Genomic DNA, 19,364 nt, shown 5'->3' on the forward strand with positions numbered 1-19,364 from the left:
TGCGTAGAATTAATTGGAATTTTTCACACACAAGCCTTGCTATATGAGCTCTCAAAGCATATAAAAATTATACGGCGTAAATGTGAAGTTGGGTGCAAAAGAATACAATTAAATCCTCTGTCGGGAAAAAACGAAATGACTTTCCGAACAACCATACTTGTTTATCGAAGAACGAGCTGCCAACCGCTTCACGCCAGGGCTTCACGCGTGGTTTTATGTATCTACTGAGGCATATGTTTCAAATTTCCATCTCCACTATTCTAACAATGTGAGTCGCGTCACACGGAATACGAGATTATTTCTCAATGAAAAAGACAGGCGATATATTCCTAATAAATAGAAGCTATCCAAGAATGCTTCTGGCTCTCCTAACCCTATCCCCACCCGCAAACTTTTGATAGACTCACCGGAATGGTAGCTACCACATAACCTAAAATAATTCGAAGTGGTCTGTATTCTGTCGAAACTGCCAGACGCGGATCGCGATTTCGATCTTTTTGGATCTCATCAGCGCGTCACAGACAGCGCCGACAGAACACAGACCAACTTTTACCTGTTGTCTTTACAGTGCGTTTTAGAAAATACCACAAATGGCGCGGTAAACGACATCTGTAGTACGATGCTACATTTGAGCATTACGTATGCTCCAACAAGGTCCATTTAAATATATGGATATCTACTTGTTGAAACGAATCCTGGCGTAGCTAACCACTACGTGATAGGCACGTTACCATAATCGAATACAATTCGACAGAATACAGACCACTTTGAATTATTTTATTCGATTATGGTAACGTGCCTATCACGTTGAGGTTAGCCACGCCGGGATTCGTTTCAGCAAGTAGATAGTCATACAAATGGACCTTGTTGGAGCATACGTAATCCTAAAATGTAGCATCGTACTACAGATGGCGTTTACCGCGCCATTTGTGGTATTTTCTAATACCACATAACAGTTTGGCATTTTTTTCGCTGTTTGTATAAATAAACATTTTGAATGAGTACCTAATTGGAAAACCACGAAAATCAGTTTTAAATGCTTACGAATAACCGTTTGAAGATGAAAGTGAAAGGGGTTTTGAATGTCGCACGCTATAGTCCGCAAATTAGGGGAAACGACGTTCTAGCCTTCTAGCGACATTGCCCATATACCAATACGATGTCAATGCCTTACTATTACCTTACGAAAGGGCTTATTCTTAACGGTTTACTTGTTTAAAGAAAGATGAAACGTCGGTGTTGATTGTCATAAATTAAGTGGTTTTTATTATTTTTACGATAAATGCAATTGCTTAATAAAGTCTCTAAAGTATACCATAAATTTAAATTGCAGGAATTTGCTCTAGTGCTTTTCTGGGAGGATTTCTTTCGGATAAGTTTGGAAGAAGAAGAGTTTGTACAATTCTATATACAATGGCTGGTATTAATGTCCTCTTCTATTCGACTTCTCGAGCATATCCAACTCTTCTTGTTCTAAAATACATAGGCGGGTTTCTGTAAGTACTTTTCTTGTTAAGAAAGTCGATTGCTTCCTAGCTTTAAAAATGGCGACCCAAAGCAAGATGTCGTGTAACCATGCATACCTTTTAAATTGAAACCCTCATTTTATTTCATTCTTAGACTCTACATTAAGTACAGCGTGAATTCCTAAAATTAAATAAAAAAACAATTGTGTGGTTTTATGAAACCACGATGTAAGTGAAACTTTTCGGATTATAGGCATTTAACTGTAAATTTTCGGAAAATTATTCGATTTAGGGTATTAAAATTAAAATCGCGTTCTTAATCTTATCTTAATGATTAGAAAATGGGAATGATAATGGGAAATCAATAGTAGACAAGATATCCAACCATAAATTTTTATTTGAATCTGATATGAGAGTACGGAATACGTAATAAATACAATCATTCAGATGATAGACGCATGTTAAAGACTGAGAACAATATTTATTTAAATTATTGAATCATTTTGAACTTCAGTTATTCTATCAATAATTTCATCTTCGCTTTGAGTTTCACAGTCTATAAATGTAATTGTCATGCACTTGCACGAATGAGTGAAAATATAAATGTTCTCATGCGAGTCATGGGCGCCCCCATATTGGCTTTGGCTCCTACGAGCCGTAGGCGCCTCTATATTGGCGTTGGCTGTTCTGCAGAGCGCCTCTCATTTTTACCCCTATTCCGCGGCCGGCTGTAATGCGATATGCGATAGATGAACGAAAAAATTTGTATTGAATCTGAAAAGCGCATACGGTCATAGGATATCTTTCTTTAGATAATTTAATTTACATGAACATTATTTTAAAAAGTTTGTGATTACAAAAACAATTGACGATTGAAGCAATTTTTCAACCTTTCTGTTTTTAATTTTATGTAAAGAAAATATTGTGATATGTGTAAAATTAACATGATCCAGAATCTCATTAGATATGCCGCGCTTGCGCAAGAGCGAATAAAGGGACTGGCACTCGAGTCGATAATAAGAGCGACATCCCCGGCAATTCTTGTAATGGTACTATTGCATAGTACAACATATTTGCGAATGTAACGAGATTGTAGCAGCAAGAGTGCTATAACTATTTGAAGTCACAGAATATTTTCCATTTGTTTTGGACTAACCGATGTTATTAAAAGTATGTTATTTTAAAAGTCACTACAAGTGATGCTTTAATAATTTCAGTACAGAAAAAGTGTTTGTCAGGTATATCATTGATAATTGACTGAATTGAGAACTCACAGACTTATACTGTTTATTTTAACTATATTCATGAATATTTGTTAAAATAAAATTTGTATTAATGTGAAAATTCATTCTAATTTTCTCTCACTACAAACTACCTCAAATTAATGAGGAAAAAATTTTGATGCTGTTGTCACACCCCCGCCGGGAATCGAACCCGGGACCTTTGGCTTTACGCACCAATGCTCTGACCACTAAGCTACAAGAGGTGACAACCGCAACAACAGCAAACCGTACTTATTGGGTCACAAACTCTGTCACCTCTTGTAGCTATGTGGTCAGAACATTGATGAGTAAAGGTCCCAGGTTCGATTCCCGGCAAGGGCGTGACAGCAGCAACAAACTTTTTCCCTCATTAATTTGAGGTAGTTTGTAATGGGGGAAAATCAGAATGAATTTTCACAATAATATTTGGTATTAGCGTCTATTAAATGTCAAAGTGTTTCATATTTATAATAAAATTTGTGTTAACCAGTATCTTTTGATTGTAGGGTTGGTGGACCGTATTCCGCTCTATTGCCATATTTAAGCGAATTCCATGACAAAACTCGAAGAGGTAAAATGACTTATGTGATGGGATTTTTTCACGCAATAGGAAATGTAATATTACCTATACTAGCATGGGCTGTTTTTCCAATCGATGTTGACTTCAGAGTTGGTAATTTAATAGGTACGTGAATTACAAAATTCAGGTTTCAGGTAGGTAGATGTGTACTTATTATTAAATTAATTATTACTTGAACCAGTGTACAAAAGTACAAAAGGTATAATAAGGGGATTTTACGTAGGTAGGTACTAGAGCTGTGCGATTATTACAATTTAATCACGAAAATGCAAGAAAATAATCGTTAAATCGATTAATTTGGATAACTTTTTCCCAGTATTAGTCTGTCTGCTGTCGTTCGCGGTCTGATCTCGTCACTATCTTATTAAAATATTGATGATAAGTACAAAATTTTTTATAGGGTTAATTTTAACATATCAAAGTGAATTAATCTTTGAATTAATTTTTACAACTACAGGTAATATTAAATTAATGAAGAAAAATTGTTGCTGCTATCACGCCCTCGCCGGGAATCGAACGCGGGTCACTGGCTGAAAAGAATTTTTGTAGGGTTAATTTTAATATATTAAAGAGGTTAATTTTTACCACTACAAAAACCCTTTTAAATGTTTCATTCTTAATAATTATTACACATTGGTTCGACGATTCTGTGAACTACATAATTAGGTACGTGTCGTTGTTGCTTTAGTCACCTATCGTAGCTTAGTGATAGAACAATGGTGCATAAAGTCATGGATCCGGGTTCGATTCTCGGCGACGGCAGCAACAATTTTTCCTTATTTTTTTGAAGTTATCTGTAATGGTAAAAATTAAATCAAAATTAATGCACTTTAATGTATTAATGACAAGTTATTAATTGTCTTTCGAACGGGTCACCCCAGCGAGTGGTCGACTTGTCCTGTAATTGCATCATATATAAAGAACAAAAAATAATTATTGTACTATTACAAAGTAATACATATTTTACAAACCAATACAAAAACCTTATTACAAATTGATAAGGGATGAACTCGGGAGGGGGGAGGTAACGAATGTAGGGTGATTATTTTATTAATTTGATAAAATTTTTACTAGTTAGTTGTATTTTAATTTTTGTGGTAATAAGTGGCAAATGTCTAAATTAAATTAACGTTTTTGTATAGTGTAGCAAATAAGAGGTAAATTTGTGTCTTTTTTTATACGCTTAAAACAAGATCAGACTTAATGAGTACTATAAACAATACAATGTTGGAGCATACGTAATCCTAAAATGTAGCATCGTACTACAGATGGCGTTCACCACGTCATTCGTGGTATTTTCTAAAACGCGCTGTTAAGACAGCAGGTAAAGCTTGGCCTGTGTTCTGTCGGAGCTGCCTGCGACGCGCTGATGAGATCCAAAAAGATCGAAATCGCGATCCGCGTCTGACAGTTTCGACAGAATACAGACCACTTCGAATTATTTTATTCAATAAACAATACCATTTTACACTTAAAAACAGAAAATACGACGACGGTCACAGACAATTTTATAAAACAAAGTGGAAAACCTATCTATCTATTGCCATATATTAAAAACGGATTGAGCTATCGACTTCAACTTTTTTTTTGTTTTGAAACACATTTCAGCGCATCTTTCTATTCATTGTACAGTTCATAAAACAAAAACGAAATATGCTAAAAACATGGATACGATTGGAAGTTGAGTAAATACGCACAAAGGGAAACTTTTTTGTTTTTGGAAATTTTTGAAAACATGCCGTGACGAAAATGATGCCATTCGATCTAAAGAATTTTAAAAAAAAAGATATTTTCATTCATCTAATAGTTTATTTCTTACAATTTTTTTAGTTTGGATAATATCGCAACTTCTATAAGAAACTATTAGAAGCACGTAACGGCATTATTCATTATTACTGGTTGCATTATTACTGATCGCATATTAGGGTCTAAAAAAAATTATTTTTTTCAGTGGCGCATTGGGTAGATACTAGGGAAAGAAATTGACAGGTATTAAAAAATGTATATGACGTATCTTGTACGTTTTACTGCTTCATCTTCACATAATATTGAAAATCTGTATAATTCTATGCTTACTTTGTACAATGCAGTGGTATTGTCATAATCAGTTATACAATGGATGACAAATAGGTTTCTAATTATTGGGGGTTTAAGATTTTTAACTACATTGTGAATAGCTACAAAACTGCATTTCTACTGTGCCCTAACTCTATAAACAAAAAAGTAACAGTATACACCACTATATAATTGTACAATTGATACAATGATGAATGACTAAACATGCAAAGGTTAGAATGTTTTAGAAGGTGAGATTATGCCTGTAGCGAAACCGTGCTATAAAAGTTGACTGTACCTGAAAAATAAAACATATATTGAAAATTACTCCATTAAAAACTTTCTTGGTCTTTTAGCTTAATTTTCTTCGCTACATGTTATTTCCAAAAATAAAATAGGTTTTCGCTAAGTGAAAATTTAACAGCATATTTTCTGAACCACAAAGTTGTCTTCCCTTTTAAAACGTCTTGTCTTCTTTTTAATATTATTATTCAGAGTGCTTCATTAACCAATTATTTTAATTGTTTTAGCCCTTTATTTCTTTTTCAACAACTTCCAGTTCGTTTTTTTAATCTTTTGTTCAATAAAAATCGTATGAATTTAGCAACTTACTCACATTTTTTACAAGTACAATAATTCAATTGAATATTTTTTGTTTTCAAGTAGAAGTTCAAATAGAAACAAAAGGTAGGAAAAGTTCATCTTATTACACAAAAGTATTGATAGATGGATTTTTTTGTACTTTTCTTGACATTCATGCTATATCCTATAAATTAACTATATCTTTATTTCGATAGGTATCTACTTCACAAAAATTATTTTTTCTTTCATAAAAATTAATTGTAGTTATCCATTCATGGAATCTTTTTCTCTTATGTTGTGGTATTCCTGGCTTGTTAGGAGGATTAATGTTTTATTTTATGCCAGAAAGTCCGAAATTTCTGATGACAGCTGGAAAAAATGAAGAAGCCATAAAAGTTTTTCAAACAATCTATTCTATTAATACTGGACTACCGAAGGAAAATTATCCAGTATGTACCATCAAAATTTTTCTATGATTTTTAGATTTTAACATATACGGCATCTATTAAAACTTTACACAGTTTACAACTGTAAAAATATTGTAGCGAGCACGAGCGTGTTTGTGTGCGATCGGGCACACGTGTGCGTGAACGGCTTATCGATTCCTTTCTTCATTTGCGCCGTATTTGTAAATGTGAGTGTCGTACCTGCGTTCTGGGAAAGCAGTTAAACAGTTCAACGAAAAACTAAACGATCCGAATGTTTCTAGAGGGTTCCAGAAAGGAAACAAAAGAGTATATAAAAGGAAGAAACGATCGCCGAGAGGAGAAGAAATAAATCGACCGTTGCAGAAATGAATGCAGAAATAAATTGATAGTGATAGCAGTGAAATAAATAGCGCAGTGAATAGTGATATATCAACAGTAGTGGAATTAAATAGAATAATTCATAACCTAAGTTTAGTAATAATTTAATAGTGTTTTAAGTTAGTTTTAGTAAGTTAAGTTCTTTAATAATTAGTGTAAATAAATAGTTTTTGTAGTTATCAGTAGATATCCACACAAGTGGACCTATTTGGAGCATACGTAATCCTAAAATGTAGCATCGTGCTACAGATGGCGTTTACTGCGCCGTTTGTAGTATTTTCTATTACAACTGGTGTCAGGTGTGGGGTTGAGTAAAAGCATTACAATGGCAAAGAAGTTGTACGAATTAAAAGTAGCACAGTTAAAAAGAGAATTGGAAGAACCGGATGAAGCGACAAGCGGTAACAAAGCGGAACTTCAGTGGCGGCTCGTGGAGGCGTTGAAAAAGGATGGCCATGATCCTTAAACGTTCCTTTTTGAAGACGAATTGTCTGAAACGTGAATTGGAAGAAAACAGTAAAAGTTTGGAAAATAAATCGGAAGAAAATAGTAAAATATAAGAACAAAGGCTTTCACGGCCGGAATCCATAGTAGAATGAAGTTTCGGGCAATAGGGCCGTGGTCTAAGTGAACTATTCCGTCCAGACGTTTCGTCAGCTACTGCGGCTGACATCCTCAGTGGTAGTGCTGCGTTGACAACGTGAACGTAGATTATATTTCGAAGTCTCGACAGCGACTGTGTCCAGTCCAGTTCACGTTGTCAACGCAGCATCACCACTGAGGATGTCAGCCGCAGTAGCTGACGAAACGTCTGGACGGAATATTTCACTTAGATCACGGCCCCATAGCCCCAATCTTCATTCTAAAATAGTAAAAGTTTGAAACGGGAATTGGAAGATAATAGTAAAAGTTTGAAACGTGAATTGGAAGAAAATAGTAAAAGTTTGAAACGTGAATTGGAAGAAAACAGTAAAAGTTTAGAAAATAAATTGGAAGAAAACAGTAAAAGTTTGGAAAATACATTGGAAGAAAATAGTAAAAGTTTGAAACGTGAATTGGAAGAAAACAGTAAAAGTTTGAAACGAGAATTTGAAGAAAATAGTAAAAGTTTGAAACGTGAATTGGAAGAAAACAATAGAAGTTTGGAGAATAAATGGGAAGAAAAGTTTAATAAGAATATTCAAGAAATAGAAGAGAAAATAAAAGTGCTGGAAAAATTGATTTTTAATGGAAAGATAAAACCAATGGAAGGTGATGTTGAGACTTTGAAGCAATATGGGATTGGGAGCCGCTTTTTCGCAGTTACAAGACGGCCAAGAGAAGGTAATAAGCAAGACCTTATCAAAAGCCGAAAGAAACTACAATGTCGGTGGCCCTTTCGAACGAATCGCAATCGATGTGGCGGGTCCATTCCCAGAGTCCGAGAAAGGTAACAAGTACATCGTGGTCGTTATGGACTATTTTACCAAGTGGGTTGAAGCCTATGCCCTTCCGAACCAGGAGTCGGAAACCATAGTTGAGGAACTGGTGAAAGAGTTGATCAATCGGACGGCATGGTTGAGCGAATGAACCGGACCTTGATTAAATATCTGTGACCTCAAATTCGGCTATAAACCAGGAGAAGACTTGGCTGGAGAAGATTATGTTACCAACCTCCGAAGAAAACTTAACGATATCCACGGGTCGGTTCGTCTGTATACGCAGATTGCTAGTTACAGGATTAAAGAAAACTACGATATTAAGGCTACAGCATGTGGTTACCAAACTGGAGATCTTGTTTGGTTGTATAATCCTCGTCGTCGCCGTGGACTATCACCAAGTTCCAACAGAATTGGGAAGGACCCTATGAGATAGTGAAGAGGATTAACGACGTGATCTATCGAATTAAGAAAACTCCAAATGGGAAGCCGAAGGTAGTCCATATTAATCGCTTGGCTCCATTCGCCGGTGCAAATGAAGAGGAGGCGCGGGCCAGATTATTAAGAACTATTCCTTTCGAACTCACATTCGAAGAGTTCATGAAGGAAGGCCCTCATGTTAACAGGAGATTTGGAGTGACCTCAAGAAATCCGACGAGACCTCTTTGCTGTATCCAAGGAATATTCTCTGGCCCATTGCGTTTCAAAGGATCTCAGAATGAGCCGTAGTATCGCGTCCGAGTTCAAACGCACATTTGGCGGTTTGGTTAGTGATTAATACTTTTGAATACAGTTTTTAATTGCAGAAGGTAATATTAACGATTAAGTGAAAGAAGTGAAAATGTTTTAGGTCAGATTGTGTGTTTAAGTTGTAAATTTTCTTATTTATTTCTTAACAAAATGCCTCATTTTTGTTGTGTTCCGAGTTGCAATTCAAATTATAAATCATCTTTAAAATATAAGTATGTCTATATTTTTATTCTCAAAAAAAAATATGAAATGAAAAAAATTCATAAGTGCTATACCTCGCAAAGATTGGACTCCATGAAAATATTCCGCAGTTTACATACATTACTTTAAGTGACATTATAAAAACAGTAAAAATGGTATCCACTGCCGGTAATGTTTTGAATGTGCTTTTAACATATCCTAAATTACCAGAGAATGATGAAACAGAAATTTAAATTGTTGAAAATTCTCCCTTAAACATAAGTCAGTTTATTGAAATTTTAATTTCCGATTTTTTAATGAATTGTGATTTAGATGACTCCTTAAAAATTTGCATTTCAGGATATGCAGTTCATTCTGCTCGTAAAAAGATAACTTGCAACAATTGTGTTTCGCTCATAATAAACAATAAAGGCTCTTGCGTTGGTGATATTTATTTTGATTATTTACAAAGGGGAGGACTTTCTGTTCCTACTGATAATATTAGTATATTTTTTTTTCACTTTTATGCCATTCTTGAAGAAATAAGTAATAACGAATATCTGCAGACACAATATTTACGGGCTGAACTCCAAAAACCAATTTTAGGAAAATTAACTATTTTCAAAAATATTTAGTTTTGGAAAACACTATAAAGATATATTCTTCCAAATTTTATCTTCTTTTGCTAATGTTTTGCTTAATGATTACGTTAAAATTATAAATTATAGAAAGCAAGAGTCCCGCCACTCTAATTCAAATTCAACTGTAAGACAGCAAAAATCCGTAAATTATAAAAGTTTAAATTATAATTAACTTTTTCTAATGGGATGACAGGGCTGTTGGCGAACCCTAAAAAAAAGGTAACGCACCTTGACAATACCTCAATGGCGGTGTTTTTTATAAAATTACAATTATCGAGATGAAATTCGTATAGGTACCTATTAACGTTTACCCAATCTATTGTCTTTTCTATTTTGTTCTTAATACCTACATGTTGAAGTGTATTTCAAATAACATCACATACTATCAGTGAAGAACAAATGTTATTTATTTAATAATTTCATTCACTTTTATCGTAATGGGTGTTTAAAAATCATGTGTAACGACGTGTAGTAATAACAAGTAAGACTCGCAGAACAGGACTCTCACATTGAAGCAATGCGCTGTTGCCAAACTTCTCAGCATGGCTTATATTAGAGACGGCTGTGATATTAGTAAAGCACCTTCCTCGTAAACTTGTGAAAAACACATGACATCTAATAGGCGGCATTAGATATATGTGTGGTATACAGTTCGTAGGCATAGAGTATGTGTGCAAGCAACTCAGCATTTCTATTGGGATCCGTCAAATGGGCATACACCATCTGGTGGCAGAATTTATAACTCGAATGAGGGAAAAATTTACATAGGAACTGTGCACGCAAATTGTAAAATTGTTTATTAAAATAATAAAACACGTTAAAAAAGTAAAAATTTTTTTGATGATGATGGAGTCGACGAAGTTTTCTTCTAAAGTTAAATCAAATAAAAAGTTAATATGTTCAGTGAAAAGCTGCAATAGCACTTCAGACATAGATCTTCACTCTTCACCTACATTAACTACTTTCCAATAAAAACTAACCGTTTTATATATGTAAAAAATATATTCGGAAAATTAGAGAAAAAAGTAAACTAATAGAAGCTTGGATGAAAGCAGTAGGTATCAAAGAAGTGAATTCCGGAATAAAAATTTGTTCACGTCATTTTAATGCACATGATTATATTTCAGCAAGTATTTACCATCAGCCATAACCTTAATATTTAAAACTAGAATCATACTAAAATTATAAAGTGAGAAATTATTTATTCCTGTGTAATTGATTTAACACAATTCTAATGATACGATATAAGTATTTTGAGGTTAAGAACCTACCTGCTGCAATACAACAAAGTTGCAATAATGTGTTTGCAACGTTCTCTTAAATCGGCTTTGCACGTGCAAGTCATTGATATGATATTGCTTAAATCACCCAGAATCACCTCACCAATTATATGACGTGAATCACTTTTTAAATCCGAAGTTTGTAAAAAGTAGGCAGTAAACTTGACGGAATTTGAAGGCTAGCTTCCGGATTTGTTATTTCCGAATTTTATAATGTGATTGGCATTAAAAACACGCTCACCTTCAACGAAATATCCTTTCCGAGGCTTTGTGTCAGCCCAATAACATATTGTATCAATACTTATCATTTTATCGTAATTTAAAAACTTGGAAATTGCACGGTACACTATAGGAACTACGATAAATTTTCCCTAATCGGCGCCATGGTTTTAGGCTCCTCCCATTTGACGGATCCCAATCGTCACTGTCGATCGACAACTGCTGGTCAAACACTTTACATTTAAGCCATGTAAATAGGTTTGTAGAAATACCGTGTAAATAATTAAATAAATCAATCTTGTAATCAAACAGATTCATCTTTGTCTGACTATTGGACTTGCAAATAGTCATAGTCACTTCATTATGCAACTCGAGACTTGCAAATAGACTGGAGTCTGCATCTTTATTTGTTAGCGTCACGCACGCTTCTTTGGTGACCCCGACGTGATGCAGCGCCATTCGATTAAAAAATAAGCTACAGAATCGTCCCAAGGACCACAAACTGTCTCTGGGCTCCATACTGGCAATATCGTCGTCTTCTGTATCACCACAATTAACATATCAACTCGCGCCGCTGCCGTCGATACCCTAGCATCCGTGGCAGTCAAATTGCCACCCTTTGTTCTATCCGACCCAGAGTTATGCTTCTGCATAGCAGATCGCAGTTTCGATGCACCTGCCATCACTTCGGAAGGTACCAAATTTTGGTGTGTAATTGGTAATCTCGATCCCCGATATGCCGCATGTGACATAATCGTCAACCCTCCGGAGGAAGATCCATACAGCATAATCAAGGCAGAGCTAATTCAACGACGTGGTGTTTCACAAGAAGCACCCATCAAGAAACTACTCGAACAGGAAGAACTTGACGATCGCAAACCATCTCAGTTTCTACGTCATTTTCGTAGTTTAGGCGGTGCCACCATCACTGACAGCCTTCTATGAAACATATGGTTTGGTCGCCTTCCAACCTACATCCAGCTGATCTATGTGCAATGAAAGACAAGGACCTAGATGACTTTGCAAAAATTGCCGACAGCATCATTGACTCGGTCCACGTAGACACTGTAACCAGTAACCCAATAATGGTCCTACAATACAGAGTCTGGTACATATGGTCAACTCCCTCAAAATCAGTCCATTCTATATGTCTGTGGTTTTATCTAACAGAAGGTACCCGTATATAAATAATAAAATTAGCCAATTCTTAACAAGAGTGCTAGGATCTTTCGCGGAACGCAAGTGTTTTTAGATTTTCTTGGTTGGAATGAAGACGGTTTTGTTGCTTTTTTGACGTGACAACGTCTTATAATTCGATGGAGCCGGCTGCACGCACGAAAAAACATGACTCATGCGGCGTTACCTCGCTCTGAGGCGTTCCATTTAAGGCTTGAAATGCAAGCGAGAGCGCGGAACGAGCGACAAAGAGGCACAAACGGCCTCTGCGTTCGGCAGCGTTCGACATCTGTCTCTCTCCTACTTGAGTGAGCGATGCGTCCGCGTGGACAGCTGCTATACAATAATACATTTACATGTTTTCGTCAAGTATGAAGTGCAGTGAAAAGTGAATGTGGTGTCAATTGTTTATAGCAACGATAATTGCGGCGATAAAGGTAATGATTCTTTCGATATTAAATATATGTTCAGTGATATATTGTCGAATTGAAGCTAGTGTTACAAAAATTTTAATGATGTTTAAAAGTTGTAAATAAAAGTTGTAAAACAATTGCTCAAAGCACATTCATACTTGTAAAAATTATGTACATTGGAAAAAAAAATAAATAAAACTTGACTTAATTGTATTTATGCGTACAAATAAATGTAACTTAATCAATTCAATTGTGATTTCTATTTACCTCCTTCTCTATATCCATACAAAATATCTATCAAACAAATAAAATTAAAATATTCTTTTGAAAAATGAAACCATTCCATCAGTATTTTCTTATGACGTTGTCACGATCAACTATCGTCAGTAAACCGACTTTACAGACAACCGATTTTTTCATCAAAACTCAACCAATTCTATCTAACACACCTTTAAGGTACTGGAGGACGGCTTTGATTACTGTTGATTTTTCTTCATTCAATTGACGGGTTTCAGGTTGCATAGCTCTCCGGATTTCTTGGTCGATTGACACGGAAAGGCATTATTTAGTCTGCTCTCTTGTAGTTGTACAGATGATGCCTAATTTTCCGTGGATGGTGATTGGAGTGCTTGAGCAGGTGTCGGTCCGTATGGGCAGGTTTCTTGAAAACACGATGCACCGATTTGTTCCTTCTCTTCTAGAATTATTAGATATTCTTTTTTTATTGCTTATGCAGTTTCGAATGTTGTAGTTTTTATTTTATTTATTGTAGTGCGATAGTGCGAGATATTTAAAACAGGAATAGGAATCTTTGGTGGTTTCTATCAATTTCAGATCAAGAATGTAATGTTTTTTATTAAATCAGCTCAGATGCCTTTAGCATATATAATCTTCAATGTAGGTTCAGTTTGGCACCGAGCGATGCGACTTGGCTTAATGGCTAGACTAGTGCACAGCATTCGAGAGACCATCGGTTCGATACTGTTTTTCTGAAGGTTTTTTAATTTATTTAGGCAAATGCTGAGGTAGTAGTATTCCACAAGTAGTCTTTCACTCATCTCTGTCTTTATTTTGACTGTTCATTTATCTCTCCTCAACTGCCAGAACTCACCCATTTCAATTATTCCTAAAAGGAGGCTAAAGCGAACGTTCCGCTCTACCCTTCGACCCTTCGGCTTTGCATTAAAGTGTAGGTCGGGGGTCTTCCCACCCAGTAACATTAATATCTGGTGAGAATTGAACACGCAAAAAAATTAAAGTAAAGTAAATATCATCAATAATCAAACTTAATTTTTATTAAATAGCTATACTTAAAGTGTAGAGTTTATAAAATATAAAAAGATCAACCATCTGTAACTGCTTTTTTAAACAATAAAGTCGTCAACCAGGAGTCAATTCTCCTTGTCTTTCATTAACATTACCTTAATAATAATCAATTACTCTATTTGTCATAGTTTCACTTATGAAATTTCGCAATTGACGAAATTCGTTTACTGACGCGTTTCTTAATGAACTCCATTGTATTGAATAAAATCCTCGCTACACTCTTGGAATTATCTGTAAAGTCTGCAGATGGCGACACTGTGGCATTTCTTTGATACTGTTTTTTGCTTTTAGGTACAATCACTAGTAGATGAAGTTAAAGCAAACGGTGCTGTTAATGAAATTCAAAGAAAGGAAAGCAAGCTTCAAACATTTAAAAGGGGTCTACAATTAATGCTTTCCGTATTTAAACCTCCTTATACTATTAAACTATTTCTGGGATTGACAATACAATTTGGTATTATGTGTGGGTAAGGAAGAAATCTATTGTTGCTATTTAGGTTACATATTGCTGTGTTGCACTAATTATTGTTGTTAATTGATGACTGCTAATGACCTGTTCTATACATCGTTATGTTAAAGAGTGAGGGTTCATCCGAAAGGTTTTGGACCCTACTAATACGTCTAGTTTAATAGTCATTATTTAACTGTATTTGCTCGGACCATTAAGTGTTTTTACCGATAAATATTATAAATATATCTGACTCTACCGCGTCCATGTTAGATTATATGTTTTAGATTAAATACGCTGAGACTTTGGCTGCCAGAACTGTACGCAACGATAAACGAATATCAAACAACCAACCCAAATTCATCAGCCAGTTTATGCGAGATGCTCGAATTTTCAGCCTACATTAAAAGCGAGAATAATTCCACAGTAGAAGAAAAGTGCATTGTCGTGAGTATTTGTTTTTTGATCATGCTGTGAGTAAATAGATTTTGTAGTAACAAAACATTAACCGAACAAAGAAGTTCATGGTGTCTTATCACGTAGGGTGAGCTACACCGTGGAATCAGTTCAGCAAGTAGATATTCAAACAATTAAGTGGACCTTGTTGAAAATATTGAATTCCACTAAATGTAGCATTATACTACAGATGGCGTTTATCGTGTCGTTTGTAGGATTTCAGAAAACATTAATTATTGTAATGCTAGAAAGAGTCGGTAGGCGCTCCCATCAGGAGTGAATCCGACACTACCTTGACTCTATAACTTGTGTTATTCAAAATAGGATAAGATAAAATTTTGAAAATTTCACACGAATAATTTCTCAATAAAAAAAAATAATCGGAATATGTATAATCCGATTCGAATTCAATATCTTTGTATACCTTTGCCAACACGCATTCTTTAAAAGATGTTAATAGGAAAAGAGCGAAACCAATTTTACACTAGCTACTAACATGATCATAACTCAGACCTTGATCTGTAAAATCAAAGCCCAGAACAAAGTCACGTCTGCAAAAGCTGCCCCATTTATTAAAACTTCATCAGTCGTTTTTAAATTATTGTTTTTCTTTTTTAATTCGATTTTCACAATATCCGTTGTTAGTGCGCCCCTAATATGTAGTAATTAAAATATGTTCCCAAAAATTAATTGAGTAGATTCGGCTGCATGTTGATCATGAGTCTCATTTATATGCGTATAGAGATTAAATGATACAGATGCACCCGATGGTATAAATTGTTACGTATATAATTTGTTTAATATCTGTTTCTAATTTTGAAGGGTCAACTGAATGATGTCTTTTACATAAGAAATGTTATAGTCGCAGTATCGGCCATGATGGGATCCGTTGTCGCCGTAATAATCATTAATAGAGTCGGGAAAAAAAATTTGTTCGGTAAGTAAAGCCGAATAGCTATTAATAGATAATGTAGTAAATTATTTTCTCTTGTACAGAAATTACTAAAATTCACATAGAGCTAAATTGGCAAAGACGTTAAATATATCATTATAAATAAAATGTTCTCTTCAATCGTACTTCTGCAACAAATTTTATTCAAGGTCAAAAGTGCCAAATTAAGGTTTTTTCCATTTTCCTCGAAAACGGTAAGTTTTATCGTGAAAATAGGTCAGACAAAAGTTGTAGATCATACAATTCTCTACAAAAATGGCCCAGTCACTTTTTCACTTACGACTCACCATTCGTGAGATATTGCGATTTTAATAATTAGAAAATTCATATTTTACATAATATGCACACATTTCCGCACCACTTATGAGGTAATGTACTTGACGCATTTTTTTTAACGTGGTTTCCCCAGTAGGTATACTCCACAATCTATTGTCATTAAGAAAGTTTGATCAAATCGTATCCTAGTGATGCAAAAAATTGTTATATTGCTAATGATAAAAGTGGAATAGGTGGTTTTCTTCTAAATGTTATTATATTAGATAATTGTCTAATTCTACTTCGACAATTATTTCTTCGTCTTTTTCTTCTTGCAGAATATCTGTTCACTGTTCTAAGAAAAGTGATGCATCAATTGTCTCTTCATTAATATATGAAATCCTATGACATTGTTAGTTACTTAATAGTGGATTAATATGCAATATTAATTTGAAATCATTTTTTTGATTTTTTATTTATTTTTTCCCTCATTAATTTGAGGTAGTTTGTAGTGGGTAAATAAAAAAACGAAAACATGATTTCAAATTAATATTGCTCTTCATTAATATCATAAATATTGTCATCTGTTGTATTTATTTCAATATTGGAGCAAGTCTGACCCTGACAATTGATGCATACTGGCGAACAAAATAGTCCCACTTTTTGACAGTCACAATTCTTACTACAAGCCGTCTTGCATTTACAAACAATAGTATTAAGCAGTTTTTCTGGAGCAGACGGGAGTAGAGTTTGAATTGGCTCCAAATAATTATCTGTTAGCCACACTTGAACTTGATAATACACACGATACAAGTGTTGAAAGGCAGAAGCAGATGTTGGAGGCAGACAAGACAATTGTACCGTTTTATTGTTCCATGCAGATTTTACAAACATCACATATCTATATTTGTCTATGGAATCAATTGTTTTTGGAGCACCATACATTGCAAGAAGAAAACGAAATAAAAATGACAAGGTGTCAAGTACATTACCTCATAGGTGGTGCGGAAATGTGTGCATATTATGTAAAATATGAATTTTCTAATGTTAAAAACCGCAATATCTCACGAATGGTCAGTCGTAAGTGACTGGGCTGATGCAAAGCCTCGGAAAGGAAATTTCGTTGAAGGTGGGCGTGTTTTTAATGCCAATAAAATTCGGAAATAACAAATCCGGAAGCTAGCCTTCAAATTCCGTCAAGTTTACTGCCTACTTTTTACAAACTTCGGATTTAAAAAGTGATTCACGTTATATAATTGGTGAGGTGATTCTAGGTGATTTAAGCAATATCATATCAATGACTTGCACGTGCAAAGCCGATTTAAGAGAACGCTGCAAACACATTATTGCAACTTTGTTGTATTGCAGCAGGTAGGTTCTTAACCTCAAAATACTTATATCGTATCAATTACACAGGAATAAATAATTTTTCACTTTATTTTTTTTATGATTCTAGTTTTAAATATTAAGGTTATGGCTGATGGTAAATACTTGCTGAAATATAATCATGTGCATTAAAATGACGTGAACAAATTTTTATTCCGGAATTCACTTCTTTGATACCTACTGCTTTCATCCAAGCTTCTATTAGTTTACTTTTTTCTCTAATTTTCCGAATATATTTTTTACATATATAAAACGGTTAGTTTTTATTGGAAGGTAGTTAATATAGCTGAAGAGTGAAGATCTATGTCTGAAGTGCTATTGCAGCTTTTCACTGAACATATTAACTTTTTATTTAATTTAACTTTAGAAGAAAACTTCGTCGACTCCATCATCATCAAAAAAATTTTTACTTTTTTAACGTGTTTTATTATTTTAATAAACAATTTTACAATTTGCGTGCACAGTTCCTATGTAAATTTTTCCCTCATTCTAGTTATAAATTTTGCCACCAGATGGTGTATGCCCATTTGACGGATCCCAATAGTTCCCTACCACTTCCTGCAATCATCACACTTATTTCAGGTGCACTCAGTGTGCTTTCAGTGTTTAACCGACTCGTACATTTGAGTGTGGTGTACTAATCAAAACAACTTAATAATTAAATTAAACTTTAAGAAAGTAAATGTTATGATGTTAATGTTGAAACATTTTTTGCAGTTTATTTTATTGTATGTTGCTCTAATAATGTTACCTTCATTACTATAAAATAGCACTATTCCATTTATTTATTTACTACGATGCTGTACAATAGATTAATTACCATCGCCTTATTTCCATTTTATTGTAGTTCTATGTGGTATATGTGGAGGACTTTCTGGTTTTAGTCTTTATTATGCGAATACCGTACCTATGATTGTTGTACTATCTTCTATCAATCAATCGTTTACGTCTGTGGGAACCTTGACGATTCTTGGAATAACTGTTGATATATTCCCAACACAACTACGGTAAGTAATAGTTCAGTCAAATGAGGAAAATGGCTGAAGAGTACCTTATAATGGAGAAAATAATTGAAACACGGGTCATTTTATCGGAAATTTCGTGAGGAACACGAATATGTAAATGAAAATTATTTGCCCGGCATAGTGGGGGGGGGGATGGAAAAAATCCCCCAAAAACAATTGCAAATTCGATTATTTCGCGAAATATGAAAGATATGGAAAAAAAGTTTCAATAAAAGTTTTTCACAATGGCATTTTGTAAAAAAAAGGTTTGAAGCCTTAAAATTCGCGGAAATTAAAAAATTCAAAATCATTATTAAAAATTTAAAATTGATAATTTAATCGATTGGAGACGTATCTTAATAGATTAAGCTATCTTTTCAGAGAATTTTTTTTTATAAATTCATTGTTTTTTAAACAATTAAATGTTTAAACCGCTATAACGCATTACCGTTAATAAATACAAGAAAAATGTAAAACGCCAATTTGTTCCGTTTAGGCTACTACAAATTTTGATGTAAAAGGTAACGCATTTGGACAATTTTTAACGGAGTTATAGTGGTTTAAACATTTAATTGTTGAAAAGAACTATGAAATAATAGATAAAAAATTTTTTTTTTCTGAAAAGATAGTTTAACCGATTAAAATAAGTTACGAATTGATTAAATTATCGTTTTTAAATTTTTAATAATTATTTTGAATTTTTTTAAAA

General features: G+C 34.2%; 1 protein-coding gene across 1 annotated transcript in view; it reads left to right on the top strand.

The window, feature by feature from the left end:
• The window catches only part of LOC108736027 (synaptic vesicle glycoprotein 2B), a 32,294-nt gene that overhangs the window by 4,007 nt on the left and 8,923 nt on the right, over nt 1-19,364 (top strand). Inside the window, exons 3-9 of the mRNA XM_018468293.1 lie at nt 1,334-1,496; nt 3,235-3,413; nt 6,210-6,394; nt 14,446-14,621; nt 14,890-15,049; nt 15,881-15,995; nt 18,499-18,658. Of these exons, the coding sequence (XP_018323795.1) occupies nt 1,334-1,496; nt 3,235-3,413; nt 6,210-6,394; nt 14,446-14,621; nt 14,890-15,049; nt 15,881-15,995; nt 18,499-18,658 (1,138 nt within the window). The remainder of the gene's footprint in view (nt 1-1,333; nt 1,497-3,234; nt 3,414-6,209; nt 6,395-14,445; nt 14,622-14,889; nt 15,050-15,880; nt 15,996-18,498; nt 18,659-19,364) is intronic.

The sequence above is a fragment of the Agrilus planipennis genome, unplaced genomic scaffold (assembly GCF_000699045.2).
Source record: "Agrilus planipennis isolate EAB-ADULT unplaced genomic scaffold, Apla_2.0 scaffold75, whole genome shotgun sequence".
NCBI classification, from domain to species: domain Eukaryota; kingdom Metazoa; phylum Arthropoda; class Insecta; order Coleoptera; family Buprestidae; genus Agrilus; species Agrilus planipennis.